Source organism: Coregonus clupeaformis, chromosome 34 (genome assembly GCF_020615455.1).
Source record: "Coregonus clupeaformis isolate EN_2021a chromosome 34, ASM2061545v1, whole genome shotgun sequence".
Taxonomy (NCBI): domain Eukaryota; kingdom Metazoa; phylum Chordata; class Actinopteri; order Salmoniformes; family Salmonidae; genus Coregonus; species Coregonus clupeaformis.
Window position 1 is genome coordinate 8,326,266 of NC_059225.1, and position 25,083 is coordinate 8,351,348.

Genomic DNA, 25,083 nt, shown 5'->3' on the forward strand with positions numbered 1-25,083 from the left:
ATGACAGTCATCCAATATGCTGTAATAGAAATAAGGACGTGCTCATAAAGAAAATAATAACCTTAAAAACGGCACTGACCGCCATTGTGTTGAACACTGAGCTGTAATCAATGAACAGCATTCTGGTGTTCCTTTTGTCCAAGTGGGAAAGGGCATTGTGGAGTGCAATAGAGACTGCGTCATCTGAGGATCAGTTGGGGCGGTATGCGAATTGGAGGTGGTCCAAGGTGTCTGGGATGATGGTGTTGATTTGAACCATGACCAGCCTTTCAAAGTATTTAATGGCTACAAATGTGAGTGCTACGGGGCGATAGTCATTTAGACAGTTTTTGCTTGTAAGCAGGAATCAGGAGAATAGAGTTATGGTCAGATTTGCCAAATGGTGGGCGAGGGAGAGCTTTGTATGCCTCGCTGTGTGTGGAGTAAAGGTGATCTAGAGTTTTTTTTATTTGCACAGGTGACATGCTAGTAGAAATCAGGTAAAACAGATTTCACTTCCACTGCCTATGTGCAGTTCCAGTGAGAGGGGTAAGCGCTGGTAAAAACTGTGATCGTCCTGCTTATCTCTCCAGTGTGATTCACCCAGACCCTCTCCCCCATGGCGCCTGAAAGGTTTTGATAGTGTGACCATGTGATTCTGACTCTGACAGCCTTTCTGAAGAGCTTGAAGAGAACAATGGTTACGACAACGTAATAATTCCAGAAGCGTTAGAAAATAAACAAATACATTGGACCCAGTGCCAGAGCGAAAATGACTGGAAGTGAATGTTAGCAGTACATAAAGTTTGCCATCAAAGTAGAAAATAAACACAATCAGAGTGAATTTCAGCTAACTACTCAACAAACACATAGCATAACTGTTGTACGGTCATTCTATTCAATTAAAAGGTTTTTCAAATTATCTACAACCACGTTATTACTTGGTCACGTTTTCAATGCTAATCCTGTAGAGTCACCAACAGCACTGGTCCAATGAATTTGTTTATTTTCTAAAACGCTGTCGCGTGGAATTATTATGTTGTCTTAACCTGTATTTTTTTTCGACCTAGGTTTGTGTGTGTGAAGCCACGGGAACTGTCACTTCACAGAGAACATCAATGACCACAGCACAAAGTACAGTGTTGCTGTTAAATCATTCTAGTATTTCGACCGCCCTTTCCTCCGCAGGCAGAATAAGAGACCAGTATAAACCCCAAAGTGGGCCGATAGAGTGTGTTCTGGCTACAAGGACACAGCTGCCCTGTTCCCTCACAGCTGAGTCAAATACAACCCCCTACCCCCCTCCTCAGAATGACATCACCAATGTTTAGCAGGATCAATCTGGCAAAAAAAAAAAAACATGCAGCCTCCGGATGTCAACGGTAAATGTTACGGGAAGGGTTTCCCCTCAACAGCAGCACTTTCCCTTGTATATCAAGCAGCAGCCCATGTCCGCTCCCAGGACCTAGAGAGTCATCAAACAAAAGGGTACTGTAGTGTACTGTACACATTGACCACTCAGGGTCCTGTCATTGTGTTTCTTCAGTTCAAGCTGTGCTGTTGTATTCAGCTAGCCACAACACGAAGAAAGAGAATCTGTCCATGTGTTTGGCGTTACCTCAAACTGCTTGTCCGTTGTAAAGCGGTTGTAGCTGCTGTGTATGCAGGCAATGCTACGTTTTTCCGTCTTTGGTCCTAGCGTGTAGAATATCCTGAAATGCCCCCGTCGACTAAACATTGATCTGTTCAGCTTATCTCTTCTTCACACTTGTGAGTTGACATGCACAAGGGCTCTTGTCCGACAAAGCTGATACAGGTTCTGGGAATCAGTGATTGCAAATTGCATTAAGCAGGCAGGCTCTGTCAGGGGTGGCCAGAAATGGATAATATCTCTCCTCTTCTGGGAAGATTCCTCAGGTCACTCATCAGTGCTGTAGCTACCCAGGTTAATAATGCATCTGGGAGGTAGCCATGGAAATGAAGATAACGACAAGAGAAACACAGCAAAGCATTGGTTACCTCACACGTGTTTTACACCAGTACAAGGAGGTCATGTTCATGTTCATCCACATCCCTGTCTGATAATGCTGAGAAATCCTGAACAAATCCTATTTTCGAGGAATCCCGTGTTATTGAGGAATCAATCTCCACTTGGGGGGGAATTGACTGTAGCGTAGCATGCAGACTATCCAAGGTTGTGTTGAGTGCTAGAGCTCCAGACGTCCTGAGTTCCCACACTCTTGCCACAGCCTGAGGGGAGGGAGATCATATCGGAGCCATCTTGGAGAGACAACAAGAATGTCTAATCATGAAGGATTTGGTTTGTGTACGCAGAGAATCCCTCTTCGCATTCTGAAGTCATTCCAGGGGGGGGTTGGAGGGGAAGGGGAAGCAATCAACCTGGATAATACCTGGGAACAAACATTCTACAATGCTTTGGGAAACAATTAACCAGGGCCAAAAGGTAACCAAAGGGTTAAACAGTGAGGTGTCACAGATCAATGTGTTGAGGTCACACATCATTTTATCTTTCCATGAAGGTCAACAAGTAACTCTAAGAAGTGTTTCCTAAGTTATTTTATTCCTTATGTATTAACAATAATCTGTGGCACCTGCATGACAAGTGTCTTCTTTAAAAAAGGCAGAGCATACTATAATGCAAGCTATCAATTACTTGTTTTGCAACATGTTGATATGTGTTTGAACTGAATTCTATAGACTTGAATTGATGTCATTTTTTTTTTGGGGGGTCCTTTATTTAACCAGGGAAGGTCACAATGAGATTTACATGTCTTTTTCCAAGTGAGCCCTGGTCAATGTGGTAAAGGTGCTAATTAAAGTACAGTAGGTGGTTTGTAGGCTATGTAAACAGCATACCAGATATTATTGATGCGGTATGGCTATGCATGGGATGGAGGGGAACATTGTAGGGGATGGGACTTGAAGATAAAGTTACTACCTTTAGAGTAAGCACTAACAATCCTATCGACTGCCAATTCCTGGAAGAGGAGATCGTATCACATTGCTTGCCCAGGCCGTAATAGAAAATATCGAGCCATGGAGAAACATCAGAAACACAGACAGATAGGGTTTCTAATGGTTTCTAATGGATCCACGTCACCACATATAGCCCAAGGACAGTGAGACATGGCTATATGGTTTTATAAATGGATCCTCGTCACAACGTACAGCCCAAGGACAGTGAGATATGGCTATATGGTTTTATAAATGGATCCTCGTCACAACGTACAGCCCAAAGACAGTGAGATATGGCTATAGGCTTAGCTTTCTCAATGTTAATTTACCCTTCCATCCTGCCCCATTGAGAAGATTACAGGCCAAGTGTCAATCACACTGTTGATATCGGGGAAGAGGATCCTTGCCCTGAGATCTGACAACACAAACAGACAGTACATGCTGTGACAGCAGCGTGTCAGTTAGCACATAACACAACCAACACAGCGGACTCAAACTGTACAGACACGGGTGGCTCTCCGTTTCAAAACAAATCTCCTATGAAACGTTACGCTGCAGGTTTTAGCCTCAAGAGTAAACAGAATCAGAGCAGGGTTGGAGATCAATGGTGGCACACTGCTGGCACCCTCTGGCCACGACTGGAAATACACTGCTGGTGTTCACAAGCTACAAGATCCCTTTTATATATTCGCCAGAGTATGTGAGGGGTTGTCACTAGTTACCACAGCCACAAAGTCATAAACTCCACCTATTTCTCTTCTTAAAATTGGATTTTAAACTTGACCTTAACCACACTGCTAACCGTATGCCTAACCCTAACCTGAAGATATGAGCTAAGGCAGGGGTTCCCAAACTTTCCCCCCCTTCCAGCATCGAGGAACATCCCAAGATTTTTGCAGGTTTAAAGCTTATTTCCTGCAATTCTACAAATCTTGTCATGGGGTGCAAAGACAAGTTTGCAGTTTTAAAGCTAATTTTCTTGCAATTCTGTAAATGTTTGCCATGTCTAATGTGTATTCATGTGATATTTGAGTGACCAAAAAATTACAACAATATCTATGGGCTAAAAAACCTAAAAAACCTTTTTTTTAAACATTAGCTGACATGGGCTAGGTGATCTGGACATTTCTGACAAGTTCTAAATAGCTCTCTAAGGTATGTCCCCCCCCCCCTCCCCTCCCCTCCCCTCCTGCCGACCCCTCACGCCCCCCACAGATTGGGAACCACTAAGCAAAGGAAGTGGCTCTAAGCATTAAATGGATTTCATGTCTCTGTTCCCTCCCTCTCTAGCTCAGGATAGAACGCATGCCAATGTTCCATTCAGAGAACATTAAATTCTCCACAAAATAGAAGAAGGTTTCACTCAATCCTTCCGTGTCAAGCGGACAGCTGAGTCAATGCCATGTGTGTGGTGACATTTGAAAAGGGATCTGGTTATTCAACCGCAGTTGTCACAGACCACTTGTCAGAGAATATCTGCGGATGTGAGCGGACTGGAGTTAGGAACGGAGCTTGCGTAATTTGGCTGGAGCTGATTTTTTTTTAAATGTTGGAGCGTTGGGTTCTCTCTTTCGATCCAATTTTGCTCCGATTTTTGCTCCAATTTTGCTCCGGTAGCACTCAGCCATGAGCTCTGGTCATGCTCTGCCCAGCATATTTCATTTCCTTCATCACTGTTCTTTTAATAAGGTCTATTCTGTTGTATTTATTTAGCCTTTCCCACCACTAATGATCAGAGATGTTGATATGAGTGGTCACAGCCTGTGTCATCGATGGCAAGACAACACATGAGCACATGCAGCAGCACCAGAGATATATATATATTTTTTTAAAGAGTACGTTTGTAACAGTGCTAAAGTTTTCTATCAACTGTAAAATGCGAGCGCAACAGAGCCACAGTTACAACTGAAGTATCTGATCATCAATAGATTAGAGAAAAGTCGTTTAACACAGCAGTAGGCCCTGGTTTGATATAATTATCTAATTCGTACAAACTCGTAAAAACAAAAATTTGCTTTTTGGTCTGTGATGGGCAATACCCTGTGAAAGTAACCACCACTTCCGCTTTCCTTCCATATCACGTCCCCTAATCTTTTGAATGGGCTTCACGTGAAAACACAGTCATTTAAGATATTCACTGAGTATACCAAACATCACAAAATAGATGGCATCATGAGGAAGGAAAATTATGTGGATATATTGAAGCAACATCTCAAGACATCAGTCAGGAAGTTAAAGCCTGGTTGCAAATGGTCTTCCAAATGGACAATGACCCCAAGCATACTTCCAAAGTTGTGGCAAAATGGCTTAAGGACAACAAAGTCAAGGTATTGGAGCGGCCATCACAAAGCCCTGACCGCAATCCTATAGAAAATGTGTGGGCAGAACTGAAAAAGCGTGTGCGAGCAAGGAGGCCTACAAACCTGACTCAGTTACACCAGCTCTGTCAGGAGGAATGGGCCAAAATTCACCCAACTTATTGTGGGAAGCTTGTGGAAGGCTACCCGAAACGTTTGACCCAAGTTAAACAATTTAAAGGCAATACTACCAAATACTAATTGAGTGTATGTAATTCTGACCCACTGGGAATGTGATGAAAGAAATAAAAGCTTAAATAAATCATTCTCTCTACTATTATTCTGACATTTCACATTCTTAAAATAAAGTGGTGATCCTAACTGACCTAAGACAGGGAATTTTTACTAGGATTAAATGTCAGGAATTGTGAAAAACTGAGTTTAAATGTATTTGGCTAAGGTGTATGTAAACTTCCGACTTCAACTGTATGTATGTATGTATGTATGTATGTATGTATATATATATATATATATATACACACACACAGTACCAGTCAAAAGTTTGGACACACCTACTCATTCAAGGGTTTTTCTTTATTTTTAGTATTTTTTACATTGTAGAATAATAGTGAAGACATCAAAACTATGAAATAACACATATGGAATCATGTTGTAACCAAAAAAGTGTTAAACAAATCAAAATATATTTCAGATTTGAGATTCTCCAAATAGCCACCATTTGCCTTGATGACAGCTTTGCACACTCTTGGCATTCTCTCAAAATGAACATTAAATTCTCTGGCAACAGCTCTGGTGAACATTATTGTGTCAGCATGCCAATTGCGCGCTCCCTCAAAACATGAGACATCTGTGGCATTGTGTTGTGTGACAAAACTGCACATTTTACAGTGGCCTTTTATTGTCCCCAGCACAAGGTGCACCTGTGTAATGATCACGCTGTTTAATCAGCTTCTTAATATGCCACACCTGTCAGGTGGATGGATTATCTTGACAAAGGAGAAATGCTCGATTAAATTTGTGTTTGTGGATGAATTTACTCCTGCCAGATGCCTTTTATGACGTTTTTGCGCTTAAAAAAATACCATTGCTCTACGTTTCTTTCCCCCATTGAAGACCATTCAAAAAGCTTTAAAAAGTTCAAAAACTACAAGGCTGAGGGGCAGTCACTTCCTGGTAACCTTCACAGCATATCACCTTAGAGATGTAATGTTCCTCAGTTAAACCACTGAGCTTTCTTTTTGGAAAAATCTTCAAAAGAGGACGGCTTTCTGTGTCGGCTAAAGAAACATTGGGGGTCCTCCGGTTACACGTCCAGAGTGTCAATGGTGGCACCCAGTTAAGGTTGCAAAATTCCAGGAACTTTCAATAAATTCCAGAACTCCTGGTTGGAGGAGTACAGATTTCCTACCTATCCCCTCCTGATACCGGGAACCATACAACCGGGATTTCGGGAAAACCAGGGAATTTTATTGAAAGTTCCCGTAATTTTGCAATCCTACACCCAGTAACTTTTGACAGGGGGTAGAAAGGAGGGTAGCCTATACCTAAACATGCTCCAGTCATAGGGACATGTGTAACGGGACACCAACACCACGTATCTCCCTCAACATTTTTTTTTAGACACGTGACATCTCAGGCAACATGATAAATGATAGATTGATGACGTTGTTAGAGTAGCGGTTCTCTGATTGACTCAAGTGCCATCCGTGTTTGTATGTTTATCCTCACTGTACTCAAAATGTGTGGATCAGAACGTTTAGTTCCTGCATTGACGGATTAGAAGCAGGAAATCCATGCTTCTACACTTGCATTGCTTGCTGTTTTGGGGTTTTAGCCTGGGTTTCTGTCTATCTGCTGATGTATTTTTATTTGAAATGGGAGGTGCTGCATCAGTAGTAACAAAATGGCTGCCATTTAGCTGAAACAAAATCAGCTGACAGAGATGCGCGGCTTCGAATTGATTTCCCCTTGTTAAGATTACAAATCATCACATTGAAATCTGACATTTCCCTCCACGGGATGGCATTACAATCAAACTGAAGGAGAGACACAGCTACTGTGAGAACGCAGATATTTTTTTTATTTTTTTTTATTTCACCTTTATTTAACCAGGTAAGCCAGTTGAGAACAGGTTCTCATTTACAACTGCGACCTGGCCAAGATAAAGCAAAGTAGTGCAATAAAAACAACACAGTCACAGGCTGTGGAATATGTCACAGGCTGTGGAAAATAGGTTTATTTCTAAACACTCAAGACCTGTCTCTCTCTCTCTCCATGGTCAGGGCCAACAGTGTGTATAAATTACAGGAGGCTCTGTGAAACAAGTGACTCAACACAGCATGTGTCTAATGACAGGGACTGTGTTGAGCCACCAGTCAAAAGTACTTTATTTGATTTTGTAGAGCCAAATTCCCAATGTCAAACGACTAAGCAACACTCCTTGAAATGTTTTGAGGATCAAAAAAGTGATGGTTCTGTTTTTTTGTTGTTGTATTGACTGCTAGGGAACATGCAGACAAATTTAGGGCATTTAAAGTATTTTTGACCAAATAGGCTTACGGTTGGTGCGCTGAAACTCTGAATGGACCCGTAGACCATTTCCTATCAGTGTAATGTGGGGAAAACACTGATCTATCAAAATGAAGATAAGATGATACCTCGGCATTGAACTCATTATCCCTACACCACCCACCATTATACCTCGGCATTGAACTCATTATCCCTACACCACCCACCATTATCCTAACTTCTTTAACGGGTGATTTGATTTACCTTGTCGTCAGACTTACCACTTATCACTAAATGCATTAGAATAGATTAAATGTTGGAATGAAGCTATTATTAAAAGAATTGATTAAAATATCAAGTTTATTGAGGGAAGGAGATAGAGGAAACAGATTCCCGAATCCAAGGGAAACTGGAGAATCCGAGCTGAGATAACATAAACTATTCTATATGTTCTTCACGCACTGAAACACAAACACAAACACACATTCATGCACCCACTCTCTCACTTCACTCTCTTGACATTTCATTTCACAGTTTGAATTAATTTGCATGGCTGTCAATAACTTAATATATAAATAAATAAAACGTGATCACCATCCAGGTTCCAACGTGCCCTTTTTAATAACAGCTCTATGAGCATGTTTTCCATGCTGCAATAAGTCGGAATAGTCTTGGGCACTCCCCAAATAAGAAAAGCCAATTAAAATACTGAACTCGCTGCTTTTGATTCTATATTCAGAAACAGTGGATAGTCTCCTCATGAACAGGCAAGAGCTTGTAGGTGACCAGATACTGCTTAGGTTCTCGAAATTAGACTAGGTGATGCAGTTTATTTGCGAGAATATGGTAATACATATGTCTTTCAGAATGTCACTGATAGCACGTTTTTCCATATTCAGGTGAACAACTATTGGTTGAAATAGGGTAAGGGTTGTTAATGATCTGTTCTTCAACATGGTTATCCCTGGTGATGCTTTCTTGACATTTCAGTCTAATTTTAGAGTACACTTTCATTACAACCTGTCGCCATGCAACACCTGACTTGTTGTAGGTGAGAGAAACAAACAGGCAAAGATAATGTTATACATAATTGCTATGATAATATTAATGTGACAAAATGATTAATTATGACTATCATCATCATCATCAACTACAGTTGTGCATTAAAAGCAGCAGAACAGAAACACGTATGTAGCAAAAAAGACCGTTGGATGGCATGGAGAAGTAGGCTAATTAGTGATATCATGAATTAGCTATGATCACTCAGAAAATCAAATACGTAAATTATGCGCGTGCTGTAATCTAGACGATAAACAGACGCTCATTCCAGCTCGTGCCTAATGTATCTAGGTAGTACCGTACATAAAGTGCTATAACAACCCCCAGTGTTACGTAACCATAAACAAGCCAACGTCAAATACAAAGCTAATCCCCACTAGATCATAACGGGCTGAGTAGGAGACAGGCAAAATCTTACCGTATCTGTTGGGCTCTCTACTGTACTCGAGGATAGGAACAGAATCGTGTGGGTCTATGGAGTCGCCTTCAGCCCCTCCGCTGTCAGGTACAGGATCATTGCTGACCCCGTCGTTGCCCTGACCGACACGGACGACCACAAACCTCTCGCTCATGACACTCCTGCGTCTGCCCTTTTGACACTTCTCACGGTGGAGAAAAACTTCAGGCTCAAACCGGCTTTGCGCTGTGATTCAAACTCCCAGTCTGGTCGACTTGAGGGCAAAGATGACAATGTACAGGACAAGCGCTGATCCATGGATTGATTACACTCAAGGCGTGTCCGTCCCTTAGTGTCCTCTCATTGGCTGGGGGGCTCGCAGACTGGTGTCAAATCATGCGAAATATAATTCTGAATTGGGTAATTCATTATGAAATACTTGTTAATGTCTATGTTGATGAATTGATATAACACAAAGTATTGCTTGTCATGTTTTGCGCAATTAGTACAGCTATATCCCCCTACTTGTATTGAAAAGTGAATAGCTTGTTATAAATAAATGCAGGTCCTATGAGCGAAATACTGTGCTCACTGGATCAACAAAAATATAAACGCAACATGTAAAGTGCTGGTCCCATGTTTCATGAGCTGAAATTAAAGATCCCAGAAATGTTCTAAATGCACGGAGGAGTATTTCTGTCTGTAATAAAACCCTTTTGTGGGGAAAAACTCATTCTGATTGGCAGGGCCTGGCTCCCCAGTCATGTAAAATCCATAGATTAGGGCCTAATGAATTTATTTCAATTGACTGATTTCCTTATATGAACTGTAACTCAGCAAAATTTGGAAATTGTTGAATGTTGCTTTTATATACAGTACCAGTCAAAAGTTTGGACACACCTACTCATTCAAGGGTTTTTCTTTATTTGTACTATTTTTTATGTTGTAGAATAATAGTGAAGACATCAAAACTATGAAATAACACATATGGAATCATGTAGTAACCAAAAAAGTGTTAAACAAATCAAAATAGCCACCTTTTGCCTTGATGACAGCTTTGCACACGCTTGGCATTCTCTCCACCAACTTCACCTGGAATGCTTTTCCAACAGTCTTGAAGGAGTTCCCACATATGCTGAGCACTTGTTGGCTGCTTTTCCTTCACTCTGCGGTCCGACTCATCCCAAACCATCTCAATTTGGTTGAGATCGGGGGATTGTGGAGGCCAGGTCATCTGATGCAGCACTCCATCACTCTCCTTCTTGGTAAAATAGCCCTTACACAGCCTGGAGGTGTGTTGGGTCATTGTCCTGTTGAAAAACAAATGATAGTCCCACTAAGCCCAAACCAGATGGGATGGAGTATCGCTGCAGAATACTCTGGTAGCCATGCTGGATAAGTGTGCCTTGAATTCTAAATAAATCACAGACAGTGTCACCAGCAAAGCACCCCCACACCATCACACCTCCTCCTCCATGCTTCATGGTGGGAACCACACATGCGGAGATCATCCGTTCACCCACACCGAGTCTCACAAAGACATGGCGGTTGGAAACAAAAATCTCAAATTTGGACTCCAGACCAAAGGACACATTTCCACTGGTCTAATGTCCATTGCTCGTGTTTCTTGGCCCAAGCAAGTCTCTTCTTATTATTGGTGTCCTTTAGTAGTGGTTTCTTTGCAGCAATTCGACCACGAAGGCCTGATTCACACAGTCTCCTCTGAACAGTTGATGTTGAGATGTGTCTGTGACTTGAACTCTGTGAAGCATTTATTTGGGCTGCAATTTCTGAGGCTCGTAACTCTAATGAAAATTATCCTCTACAGCAGAGGTAACTCTGGGTCTTCCATTCCTGTGGCGGTCCTCATGAGAGCCAGTTTCTTCATAGCCCTTGATGGTTTTTGTGACTGCACTTGAAGAAACTTTCAACATTTTTGAAATGTTCCGTATTGACTGACCTTCATGTCTTAAAGTAATGATGGACTGTCATTTCTCTTTGCTTATTTGAGCTGTTCTTGCCATAATATGGACTTGGTCTTTTACCAAATAGGGCTATCTTCTGTCACAACACAACTAATTGGCTCAAACGCATTAAGAAGGAAAGAAATTCCACAAATTAACTTTTAACAAGGCACACCTGTTAATTGAAATGCATTCCAGGTGACTACCTCATGAAGCTGGTTGAGAGAATGCCAAGAGTGTGCAAAGCTGTCATCAAGGCAAAGGGTGGCTATTTGAAGAATCTCAAATATAAAATATATTTAGATTTGTTTAACACTTTTTTGGTTACTTCATGATTCCATATGTGTTATCTCATAGTTTTGATGTCTTCACTATTATTCTAGAATGTAAAAAATAGTAAAAAATAAAGAAAAACCCTTGAATGAGTAGGTGTGTCCAAACTTTTGACTGGCAGCGTATTTTTGTTCAGTACCCATTCAAGGGATAGGCTACATAAATTGGCTGCTTCTCCCTTGGGTGAAACAAATTCCAAACAACATAATTGCCCGCTAAAACAGGACAAACAAGTTTGAGTGGCATTTAATCAAACATTGAATAGTGAGTGTGAGGTTTAGGAGACATTAGCACTCACCCCATATATCCTGTGTTCCCAATACAGAGAGCCTAGAGACATTAGCACTCGCCTCTTATAGCCTGTGTTCCCAATACAGAGAGCCTGAAGACATTAGCACTCGCCTCTTATAGCCTGTGTTCCCAATACAGAGAGCAAATTTCTGCCACCACAACATGTTAGTGTGGACTTTCCTTTGTCTTCATCATAGGCCTGAGTGGTGAGACCGCTACCTCGCTCTCCAACCAAGGTAATAATATAATATGCAATTTTTGCAGACGCTTTTATCCAAAGTGACTTACAGTCATGCGTGCATACATTTGTGTATGGGTGGTCCCGGGGATCGAACCCACTACCCTGGCGTTACAAGTGCCAATGCTCTACCAGCTGAGCAACAGAGGACCACATTCATTGAGGAGCAAACCAAAGTGAAGGAATCCAGCAGCTCTTGGAAGACAGTGGAAGTTCATAAAAGCCCTTATTTATTGTTAAAAACAAAAACCATGGGGCCTCCCGGGAGGTGCAGAGGTCTAAAGCACTGCGTCGCCGTGCTAGAGGCGTCACTACAGACCCGGGTTCGATTCCGGGCTGTATCACAACCGGCTGTGATCGGGAGTCCCATAGGGAGGTGCACAATTGGCCCAGCGTCATCCAGGTTAGGGGAAGGTTTGACCGGGGCGGCTTTACTTGGCTCATCGCGCTCTAGCGACTCCTTGTGGCGGGCCGTGCGCCTGCAGGCTGACCTCGGTCATCAGGTGAACGGTGTTTCCTCCGACACATTGGTGCAGCCTGTCTTCTGTGTTGAGCGGGCGGGTGTTAAGAAGCGCGGTTTGGTGGGTCGTGTTTCGGGAGGATGCGGGACTCGACCTGAGCCCGTTGGGGAGTTACAGCGATGAGACAGGCTCGAAAAAGGGGGTAACATATATATATATATATATTTTAAACATGATCTGCATTTTGCCTTCATTGGCAGTTTAGCCTAGAGGATTTGGAGACTAATCATTTTACCTTCATTTTACCAGGGAGATTAAAAATGACATTTTATGCTGCATTTTAACTAGGCCCACAAGACTAGGGTTGCTAAATGACTAAAATCTAAAAAATGTAAAGGAGTGAAGGAGTCTTTTATCTGTCTTTTGAGTCACATGCATGTAGACTGTGTGTAAACCATGCCTAGGGACTATAATTCTGGGATGGTTTACAGTAGACCACTCGGAGGTAGACACTGCTAGGGCATATCATTAAAATGCCTGAAATAGACAGATCCTTTTGGATCTAATCGGAAAGGGAGTCAATCCACAATCCAGACAGAGATTATTTTTTATGTGGTTTATTCTGTGTGTTCCTTCCTCAAAGATTTGCTGTATTACTGGGTGGATCCACTAGTCCAGGTCTCAGTGAAGGCCTTCATTTTGGTAGCTTGTCGTTCACCACTCTTCCTACGATGCTAAATTTACTCCCAGTTTACTCTATTAAACTTAAGTGGTAGCTGGTATCAATTACTGTAGGCTGTAAATGGTTCCTTATTTAAAGATAGTGTGATAGAGATTAGTACACAGGCAAGGAACAGACGAGCCAGTGGTTGCAGCCGACCACACCCCAAATGTGTCAGATGAAAGTGTGAAATACATCTCTATGGTCAAATTACAGTAGCTCAAGGCACAATTATTTAGGGGAATTATACAGTATGGTATGCATAGGCTTCTGTGTTGCCTAACAGAAATCAAGCTTTTTTTTTTTGTATCTTGAGGATGAGACAGCAGGGTATAGGTCCAGAGAAAAACTGCAAGAGCAGAGAGTATCTAGGAGAGACTGACCGCAATACAACATATTTTAGTTCTGGGTTAACCGGGATGAAAGATTACAACACTGGAAAGGTATTGATAAGAACATCTAGCCTAAGACATAACGCTGTCTTTTTGTAGACCTATATTTCATCGTCACTGTTCATAACAGCGCCAGGCCGTGCACTGCTCCACCGAGGAGTCGCAACTAACATGGTTGCTGCCCCTAATTTTCTCTTGACGCTCTAGTGTTCTCCCATGGCTGTTGTCATAGTGACTCCACTCTTCAGAGAAGGGAATAAAACAAATTGGCTTCCTGACAGTCACTCAATAAGGGATTGTTAGGTGGTTGGAGGATGCATTTGTCCTACTTAACCCAACCGCTTTAGTTTTGCTCCACTGTAAGAGGAGTGAGTGGTTATTTGGTTGTATGGGGATTTATGCCTTACCATGAATGCAATATTTCTGTTGTTGTGATAAATAGCTCAGGTTAGTCTTTGTACAGCTTTAGTTTTAGGATTAGTCAAAGCATAGGACACCAGCCACACTCCACACTCTAATCTAAAACAGGTAAGACTGTTATGTGGGCAGCTTGTCTCTCCCTTTTCTGTTTCCCTTCCTCCTTGTTTTGTCCCCTCTGTGTCTGTTGTATCTGTATGTGTGTTTGTCCCCTTTATGTGGGTGTGTCTGGAGTGGATCAGGGGGCGTGCTCAGGATCTGCCTCTCCTGTGCAGCTGCGGGTTGTTTCCAGTGATTCCTGCCCACGCAGCTGCATCCTATTCTCTAATCAACCTGCACTACTAATTCGGGGCATGGCTCTCCACCGGCGCCAGATCGTTGTTCTTACCAGAGCGTTTCGGACATACCTCCCAACCTGCCTGCCTTCCTGCCTGTCGGCCTGCCTGCCTGCCTGCCTGCCCGCCTGCCTCAGCCTCTCCTTCCTCCGGGAGCCGACTAGCCCACTCTGTTCCTTTACTTCAGTTGTTTTTGGACTAAGACAATTTTAACTTTTATTAAATATTTTTGTTTCTTCCACTCCCTTTGTCGTGTTTGTTTCTCTGAGTGCTGGGTTGAACCATAGCCTAACAGAACGATCTGGCCATGGACCCAACAGAGAGACAGCACGGGGCAAACGAAGACAGCTTCCAACAAGCTATCCAGGCTCAAGGAACGTTGCTAGGACAGCATGACCAACTGATTCGGACTCTTTTGGAAAATAATCATCAACTGCTGAACCAGGTGACTCAGTTAACTACACAAGTCTCTAAATTGTCTGTTATCAGTTCTCCATCTCTCTCTGACCCCCAGTTTGATGCACCCCAAGTTGGTTCCTCGGACATGATGCAGGCTTCGTTCCATCGGGAACCCCCTGTCACGTCGCCTGAACCGTTCAATGGAGAATTGGACAAGTGCCGGGGATTTTTGCTTCAGTGTGACTTGATTTTTCGGCAGAGACCACTGTCATTTTCTACTGATTCCTCTAAGGTACATTATGTTCTGGGGCTGTTAAGAGGGGAGAGCTCTGGTTTGGGCTGAGGCTGTGTGCTCAAATCAAACTTTGACTGGATTGACTTTCGCTGATTTTTCTGCTAAATTGAAGACTGTTTTTGACCATCCTGACCATGTGGGTAATTCCTCCAAGATACTTTTTAATTTGAGGCAGGGTTCTAACAGTGTGGCTGAGTACTCTATTGAGTTCTGGACTTTGGCAGCGGACTCCAAGTGGAACAATGTGGCACTTCAAGGAGCATTTCTAAACGGTTTGAATGAAGCCATTAAGGATGAACTGGCTGCTCGTGACGAGCCACATGATTTACATTCTCTCGTTTCCCTGTCCATTAAGCTAGACAACCGGTTGCGGGAGAGGCGTCGGGAGAGAGGGGGGTCGGCCGCATCTAGGAGGACGAGTTCCCAGCCTTCAACCACTCGAGTCTCGCCTCCCGGAGCCGGCAGCTTCTTATTCCTGATTCCATCCCGAGCACAGAGGAGGAACCTATGCAAGTGGGTCGAGCTCGACTACCTCCAGCAGAACGGCAACGGCGCCTCCAGGCGGGTGAGTGCCTGTACTGTGGAGACGCCACACACATTCTGGCTACATGCCCTAAGCGGCCAAAAGACAAGGCTCGCTCGTAACGGGGTCTACTTGCGAGCCCAGAGTTAGATCCTGAACCCATCATTCCCCGATTACAAGTACCTGTAACCCTACGTTTCCAGAGTCATTCCCTGCCACTCTCAGCTCTCATAGACTCAGGTGCAGAAGACAACTTTATTAGCCACCAGTTAGTTACACAAGCTCGTATCCCCATGGAGCCACTACCTACCCCCATTCGGGTCCACAGCCCTTGATGGGCGCCTCCTCGGAGATAACTCATCAAACCACCCCCGTTTCCCCTAGTGATTTCTGGCAATCATTGTGAAAGCATTCAGCTAAGAGTTATGTCTGGCTCAGCTACCTCCCTAATCCTTGGCTTCCCCTGGTTGGCTCTTCACAACCCACAAATTGATTGGACACGTCTACACCATTCTCAGTTGGAGCACTAACTGCCATTCAGAGTGCCTTAGGTCAGCGGTTCCCCCACTAAGTGTAACCCAACTCATCCCTCAGCTCCTCTTGATCTGTCATCTGTCCCCAAAGAATACCATGACTTAGCGGAGGTTTTCAGTAAGGACAAGGCTCTGTCTCTACCACCACATAGGCCTTATGATTGCCCTATTGAACTGCTTCCTGGTGCTCCCTTGCCCTCTAGTCGCTTATACAATCTGTCCCGACCGGAAAGAGAGGCAATGGAGCAGTACATTGGTGATTCTCTGGTCTCGGGCATAATCCGTCCCTCGTCGTCTCCTTTGGGTGCAGGTTTCTTTTTCGTGGAAAAGAAGGACAAGTCGTTACGCCCTGTATCGATTTCAGGGGTTTAAACAACATAACTGTTAAAAACAAGTATCCCCTTCCACTCATCAACTCTGCTTTTTAACCTCTGCATGGCGCCACAGTTTTCTCAAGCTCGACCTCAGGAACGCTTATCACCTTGTCCGGATCCGTAAAGGGAGATGAGTGGAAAACCGCTTTCAACACTCCACTGGGACACTTTGAGTATTTGGTCATGCCCTTTGGGCTCTCAAACGCCCCTGCTGTTTTCCAAGCCATGGTGAACGATGTTCTTAGGGGATTTTTTGAACCGCTTTGTCTTTGTATACCTGGATGATATTCTTGTTTTTCCAAGTCACCCGAGGAGCATGAGTCACACGTCCGTCAAGTCCTTCAACGGCTCTTGGAAAACAAGCTGTATGTCAAAGCAGAGAAGTGTGAGTTCCACAAACAGTCTACATCGTTCCTTGGTTTCATCATTGAGAGCGGGCAGGTGAAGGCGGACCCCGAGAAGATCCGGGCAGTGACGGAATGGCCCATACCCACCACCCGTAAGCAACTTCAACGATTTTTGGCTTTGCTAACTTCTACCGTAGGTTCATTAAGGGTTTTAGTAAAGTGGTGGCACCCCTTACTAGACTCACATCCCCAAAAGTCCCTTTTTCTGTGGTCCCCTGAGGCTGAGCAGGCGGTAGGGGTTTTGAAGGAACTGTTTTCCACCTCCCCCTGTGTTGATACACCCCACAATACCTCTCTGCAGTTTGTTGTGGAGGTGGACGCGTCGGACTCAGGTGTGGGAGCCGTCCTCTCCCAGCGCTCCCCACTGACCAAAAGCTTCACCCCTGTGCTTTTTCTCCAAAAATTGTCACCCACAGGAACGGAATTACGACGTTGGAAACCGAGAACTGCTGGCGGTCAAGCTAGCACTGGAAGAATAGCGGCACTGGCTGGATGGAGCTGAACTGCCGTTTGTGGTCTGGACAGACCACAAGAACTTGGCTTACATCCAAGCCACTAAGAGACTCAACTCACGCCAAGCCAGATGGGCCCTGTTTTTTTAGTAGGTTTAACTTTATTCTTACATACAGACCGGGGTCAAGAAATGTTAAACCAGATGCTTTGTCCCGCCAGTTTGCTGACCCTTCGGAGACCAGCGGAGCCTGAGGCAGTCCTGCCTTCCTCATGCGTCGTGGCGGCTGTTCAGTGGGAGATCGAGTCTCTTGTGAAGACTGCACTTGCCACGGACCCGGGACCGGGTGATGGACCTCCCAACCTACTCTTTGTTCCCGAGACGGTCCGGTCTCAGGTGTTGCAGTGGATTCACACTCCCGTTTTGCTGGTCACCCTGGGATGAGACGACGCTGACGCTGCTTAGGAGACATTTTGGTGGCCTTCAATGGAAACTGACGTTCGGGCTTTTGTGGCAGCCTGTTCAACCTGTGCTCGGGCAAAGCCTCCCATCAGTCCCCTTCGGGGCTGCTGCTACCCTCCCAGTTCCCAGCCGTCCCTGGTCCCACATAGCCATGGATTTTGTCACCGGCCTACCCAAGTCTGAAGGTAATGATACTATACTTACCATTGTGGACAGATTCTCTAAATCTGTTCACTATATAGCATTACCAAAATTACCGTCTGCCAGTGAGACAGCGGACCTCCTAGTCCAACATGTATTCCGTCCCCATGGAATACCTGTGGACATCGTATCTGATAGAGGCCCACAGTTTACTTCCCGTGTTTGGAAGGTTTTCTGTTCTGCTTTGGGTGCTTCCGTTAGTCTGTCCTCAGGGTTTCATCCCCAGACCAACGGTCAAACAGAAAGAGCCAATCAAGACCTCGAAGCAACCCTTCGTTGTGTGGCTTGCTCAACATCCATCATCCTGGGCCAAACATCTGCCTTGGATAGAGTACGCCCACAACTCCCCTCACCACCTCTGCCACTGGTCTTTCACCCTTCGAAGTTACCATGGGTTATCAACCCCCTCTGTTTCCTGCTCAGGAGAAGGAATTGGCTGTTCCTGGTTCAGGAGAACCTCCGCCGCTGCCAGAGAGTGTGGCGCGACGCCTGGGAAGCGTTAGCTGGACCACCGACAGGAACAAGATGACAGCGGATAGGAGCAGGACTCCCGCACCTGTGTTTCATCCTGGTCAAGAGGTTTGGCTGTCGTCTAAGAACGTACCTCTTCGTACCAAATCACGCAAGCTGTCTCCTCGGTACCTGGGTCCGTTTGTGGTGGAGTCCATCATTAACCCCGCTGCGTGTTCGTTTGAAGTTGCCTTCAGCCATGAAGATACACCCTACTTTCCACGTCTCCCAACTGAAACCTGTGTCCTCAGCCTTTTGTGTCCGCCGGCTGTTCCACCTCCACCTGTTCGTCTCATTGACGCACCATCCGGCCTACACCGTCAGTAGGCTACTGGACTCTCGGAGGCGGGGTAGGGGTCTCAATACCTAGTCGATTGGGAAGGTTATGGACCAGAGGAGAGGTCTTGGGTCCCTAGCGTTTGTGTTGGATCCTCAGTTGATCACGGACTTCCATCACGACAACCCTGACAGGCCTGGTGGGTCGCCAGGTGGCGACCATTGAGGGGGGGGGTACTGTTATGTGGGCAGCTTGTCTCTCCCTTTTCTGTTTCCCTTCCTCCTTGTTTTGTCCCCTCTGTGTCTGTTGTATCTGTATGTGTGTTTGTCCCCTTTATGTGGGTGTGTCTGGAGTGGATCAGGGGGCGTGCTCAGGATCTGCCTCTCCCTGTGCAGCTGCGGGTTGTTTCCAGTGATTCCTGCCTCACGCAGCTGCATCCTATTCTCTAATCAACCTGCACTACTAATTCCGGGGCATGGCTCTCCACCGGCGCCAGATCGTTGTTCTTACCAGAGCGTTTCGGACATACCTCCCAACCTGCCTGCCTTCCTGCCTGTCGGCCTGCCTGCCTGCCTGCCTGCCCGCCTGCCTCAGCCTCTCCTTCCTCCGGAGCCGACTAGCCCACTCTGTTCCTTTACTTCAGTTGTTTTTGGACTAAGACAATTTTAACTTTTATTAAATATTTTTGTTTCTTCCACTCCCCTTTGTCGTGTTTGTTTCTCTGAGTGCTGGGTTGAACCATAGCCTAACAAAGACATCGCTATAATGCCTTGCTGTAGCATATCTGCTACATATATTCTATGAATATGAGTCTGCTAAGATTCCCAACCTATCTGACTTACCTACCGTGAGACAATCACGTGTCATGTACTGTGTAGAAAGGGTCTCTAACGTCTAAGGTTGCCTTGTCATGTCAGTGTAATAGCCGAAGCAAAGATGCATTAATGTGGGTCAACGGTATACCATGAAAGGCACCTCTGCTCTGCCATTGTGCTTTCTCTGTCACAACAGCCAACTGTGGATAACAGACGGATCATGATCCACTAACAGTAACCTAAAGCCTTTAGGCTCAGGAGAGGCAGGTAGCCTAGTGGTTAAGAGCGGTGGGCCAGTAACTGAATGGTTGCTGGTTTGACTCCCTGAGCCGACTAGGTGAAAATGTGTTAATGTGCCCTTGAGCAAGGCACTTAACCCTAGTTGCTCTGGATAAGAGTGTCTGTGAAATGACTAAATTGTAAATATAGTAGGGGAGGTTACTGGGCAGGATAAGGACACGTTATGTTGGTGGCTTTTGTTTTGTTTTGTTCCTATATTAGGCCAGTGTTGCAGTCTTGCAGATGGGATCCTGTCTGTAACTGGATCCCAGGGGTGTTGTCTATTCAGTGGGGACTGCTGTGTGTTTGTGTGTGTGTGTGTGTGTGTGTGTGTGTGCGTTCATGCTCCAATGGCTGTATTGACTGGCTGTGTAAATGCATGAGCAGACATCTCAGAGCTTCCATTATCAGGTTATGAAATGTGGTAGATCAGGGTCCGTCCTCAGATGTTTCCTCTCTGGTGGAGCCACGTCAGTAGCAGCAGCAGCAGTAGGGTCAGTGTGGGCTTTTGTCCCCCAGCCCCCATGCCTCTCTGTGGGCTGTGTGACAGCGGTGATGGCTCCAGCCCCCATGCCTCTCTGTGGGCTGTGTGACAGCGGTGATGGCTCCGGCCCCCGTGCCTCTCTGTGGGCTGTGTGACAGTGGTGATGGCTCCAGCCCCCATGCCTCTCTGTGGGCTGTGTGACAGCGGTGATGGCCCCAGCCCCCGTGCCTCTCTGTGGGCTGTGTGACAGCGGTGATGGCCCCAGCCCCCGTGCCTCTCTGTGGGCTGTGTGACAGCGGTGATGGCCCCAGCCCCCATGCCTCTCTGTGGGCTTTGTGACAGCGGTGATGGCCCCAGCCCCCGTGCCTCTCTGTGGGCTGTCTGACAGCGGTGATGGCCCCGGTCACAATGAAAAGAGAGACCTGGAAGATGGATCAAAACAACCTTTCTCTGTGTTTCCAAATTCATTGCCATGCATGCCCCCACGCTGCCATAACCCCTGGGGGAATGAATGCCAGGCGCTGGCTATGTTCTGTTACAGTGTGTGGCATGATTCATGACCCACTAGGCCATTCATAGCCATGACACTAGTGAATCCCCATTTCAATGAAAACCATTTATTTTTTACCTACTGTGACACAAACATACTGAATGTCATGTACTGTGTAAACAAAGTTCTCTAACCTCTAATGTTGCCCTTTCATGTCAGTGTAATAGCCGGCTTCGCCTCGTTGCCATGAACACTTCACAGCCATGATAGAAATGTCATAACACATGGCCTCTCATGTATTATTGCTTAATTATAAACTGGGTCGTTCGAGCCCTGAATGCTGATTGGCTGTTTCTAATTATGTTGGTAACCAGTTTATAATAGCAATAAGGCAACTCGGGGGTTTGTGGTATATGGCCAATATACCACAGCCAAAGAACAGCCCTTAGCCGTGGTATATTGGCCATTTACCACACCCCCTCGGGCCTTATTGCTTTAATAGATCACTACCCTGGGGTCTTTGTTTCCATTTCAAGCCATGTGGGGTGGATTGGACCGGACTCTGCCTGCCTGGCTCTCTCAGGCTTTGTCTCAGCTGTTCTGGGTTATTTTGAGAAGTGGACAAAGAGGAATGGGATGGTTGACATACCAGAGGGGAGGACAGACAGGCTGCCCAACCCCACTGCATGGGGGGAAGCATTGGGCTGCTGGAGCACAGCATGGGCCCACACTACCCCGTCTCTCTCCTCACACGTTTACCTATTAGTCATGCTTAGACACTGTACATAGAAACCACTCACCATATCGATGCACATAGGGACTTGAGTGTCCCGTATAGGACTTTAATAGATAGTCAAGGCGTGACACTGCTATCAAAATAATTGTGACGCGTCTGTGAAAGCGTCTCAAGCTAACTTGTTGATGCTTACTTACACGGACATCGGATTAGTGTAGGGATTCAAATAATGAATTCTTGGCCACTTGCCAGCCAGTCTTGCATCCTTGACTCTGCTAAGTGCCCCCAGCTGATTCGATACCTCATCTTTCTGTCACAATGAGATGAAGAAAGTATTTTGAGAGTTATGATTGTAAGGCAAATATTTCCTGTTTAGACAAACGTATAAGTGAATAGTTTTTGGATTGTGCAGATCGATGGTAAATATTAAACGTTTATCTATGTTCCTCAGTGACTGTGCAGTTTGTCTCTTTTGCCATGGTTTGCCCTCCCATGTGGTTCACAAAAAGGTGTCATTTGATTCCCTTGAGGGGTATTATTTCACCTCCATAATACAGGAAACCATACTCTCTCTTACTGCAAAGTGAACACCCCCACATTTAAAGTCAAAGGGCATAGATTATGATGATAACCCTACGCTTGTGGAAAACTTGTGTCACTGGTTAATGTCTTAATGTGGTGTTGATTGTTGTTGAGTTATTTCCACAAGGATATGTTACCCATGATTTAACTGTTACTCACCATTCAGACATATGTGGGTCTTCCATGTGTGACTCATATTGACAGATAAAATGTGGCTAAAATAAACAGGAACCTATTCTAGACTTTGACTCAACTTTTGAGTGTGAAGAGAATGCTTCCCTCAAGCTGTCAAATAGTGTTATCCACTTGGCCCAGTGGCTTCCCTCAAGCTGTCTAATAGTGTTATCCACTTGGCCCAGTGGCTCTAACCAAGGATGTAGTGCAGGGTCAACACAGAGAGACATAACCAGGGGTGTAGTGGTGGGTCAACACAGAGAGACATAACCAGGGGTGTAGAGCAGGGTCAACACAGAGAGACATAACGTGCAGGGTCAACACAGAGAGAAATAACCAGGGGGGTAGTGCAGGGTCAACACAGAGAGACATAACCAGGGGGGTAGTGGAGGGTCAACACAGAGAGACATAACCAGGGGGGTAGTGCAGGGTCAACACAGAGAGACATAACCAGGGGGTAGTGCAGGGTCAACACAGAGAGACATAACGTGCAGGGTCAACACAGAGAGACATAACCAGGGGGTAGTGGAGGGTCAACACAGAGAGACATAACCAGGGGGGTAGTGCAGGGTCAACACAGAGAGACATAACCAGGGGGGTAGTGGAGGATCAACACAGAGAGACATAACCAGGGGGGTAGTGCAGGGTCAACACAGAGAGACATAACCAGGGGGGTAGTGGAGGGTCAACACAGAGAGACATAACCAGGGGTGTAGTGGAGGGTCAACACAGAGAGACATAACCAGGGGGGTAGTGGAGGATCAACACAGAGAGACATAACCAGGGGGGTAGTGGAGGGTCAACACAGAGAGACATAACCAGGGGTGTAGTGCAGGGTCAACACAGAGAGACATAATAATAATAATAATAAGAGAGATAACCAGGGGTGTAGTGGTGGGTCAACACAGAGAGACATAACCAGGGGTGTAGAGCAGGGTCAACACAGAGAGACATAACCAGGGGGGTAGTGGTGGGTCAACACAGAGAGACATAACCAGGGGGGTAGTGGTGGGTCAACACAGAGAGACTTAACCAGGGGTGTAGTGGTGGGTCAACACAGAGAGACATAACCAGGGGTGTAGTGCAGGGTCAACACAGAGAGACATAACCAGGGGTGTAGTGGTGGGTCAACACAGAGAGACATAACCAGGGGTGTAGTGCAGGGTCAACACAGAGAGACATAACCAGGGGGGTAGTGGTGGGTCAACACAGAGAGACATAACCAGGGGTGTAGTGGTGGGTCAACACAGAGAGACATAACCAGGGGTGTAGTGCAGGGTCAACACAGAGAGACATAACCAAGGGGGTAGTGGTGGGTCAACACAGAGAGACATAACCAGGGGTGTAGTGGTGGGTCAACACAGAGAGACATAACCAGGGGTGTAGTGGAGGGTCAACACAGAGAGACATAACCAGGGGTGTAGTGCAGGGTCAACACAGAGAGACATAACCAGGGGTGTAGTGGTGGGTCAACACAGAGAGACATAACCAGGGGTGTAGTGGTGGTTCAACACAGAGAGACATAACCAGGGGTGTAGTGGTGGGTCAACACAGAGAGACATAACCAGGGGTGTAGTGGTGGGTCAACACAGAGAGACATAACCAGGGGTGTAGTGGTGGGTCAACACAGAGAGACATAACCAGGGGTGTAGTGGTGGTTCAACACAGAGAGACATAACCAGGGGTGTAGTGGTGGGTCAACACAGAGAGACATAACCAGGGGTGTAGAGCAGGGTCAACACATAGAGACATAACCAGGGGTGTAGTGCAGGGTCAACACAGAGAGACATAACCAGGGGGGTAGTGGTGGGTCAACACAGAGAGACATAACCAGGGGGGTAGTGGAGGGTCAACACAGAGAGACATAACCAGGGGTGTAGTGGTGGGTCAACACAGAGAGACATAACCAGGGGTGTAGTGGTGGGTCAACACAGAGAGACATAACCAGGGGTGTAGTGCTGGGTCAACACAGAGAGACATAACCAGGGGGTGTAGTGGTGGGTCAACACAGAGAGACATAACCAGGGGTGTAGAGCAGGGTCAACACAGAGAGACATAACCAGGGGGGTAGTGGTGGGTCAACACAGAGAGACATAACCAGGGGGGTAGTGGTGGGTCAACACAGAGAGACTTAACCAGGGGTGTAGTGGTGGGTCAACACAGAGAGACATAACCAGGGGTGTAGTGGTGGGTCAACACAGAGAGACATAACCAGGGGTGTAGTGGTGGGTCAACACAGAGAGACATAACCAGGGGTGTAGTGCAGGGTCAACACAGAGAGACATAACCAGGGGGTAGTGGTGGGTCAACACAGAGAGACATAACCAGGGGTGTAGTGGTGGGTCAACACAGAGAGACATAACCAGGGGTGTAGTGGAGGGTCAACACAGAGAGACATAACCAGGGGTGTAGTGGTGGGTCAACACAGAGAGACATAACCAGGGGGGTAGTGCAGGGTCAACACAGAGAGACATAACCAGGGGTGTAGTGCAGGGTCAACACAGAGAGACATAACCAGGGGTGTAGTGGTGGGTCAACACAGAGAGACATAACCAGGGGGGTAGTGCAGGGTCAACACAGAGAGACATAACCAGGGGTGTAGTGGTGGGTCAACACAGAGAGACATAACCAGGGGTGTAGTGCAGGGTCAACACAGAGAGACATAACCAGGGGTGTAGTGGTGGGTCAACACAGAGAGACAT

The 25,083-nt window shown here is 45.8% G+C and overlaps 1 protein-coding gene across 4 annotated transcripts in view; it reads right to left on the reverse strand.

The window, feature by feature from the left end:
- LOC121549719 (solute carrier family 12 member 7-like) overlaps nucleotides 1-9,837 on the reverse strand; it is a 94,454-nt gene extending 84,617 nt beyond the window's left edge. For 2 of the 4 annotated variants that reach the window (XM_045210402.1, XM_045210401.1), the window contains exon 1: nucleotides 9,259-9,837. In XM_045210402.1, coding sequence (XP_045066337.1) covers nucleotides 9,259-9,412 — 154 coding nt within the window. In that variant the 5' untranslated portion in view covers nucleotides 9,413-9,837. The remainder of the gene's footprint in view (nucleotides 1-9,258) is intronic. The other 2 variants (XM_045210405.1, XM_045210404.1) reach the window with 1 other exon arrangement.
- Nucleotides 9,838-25,083: the final 15,246 nt, after the last annotated feature.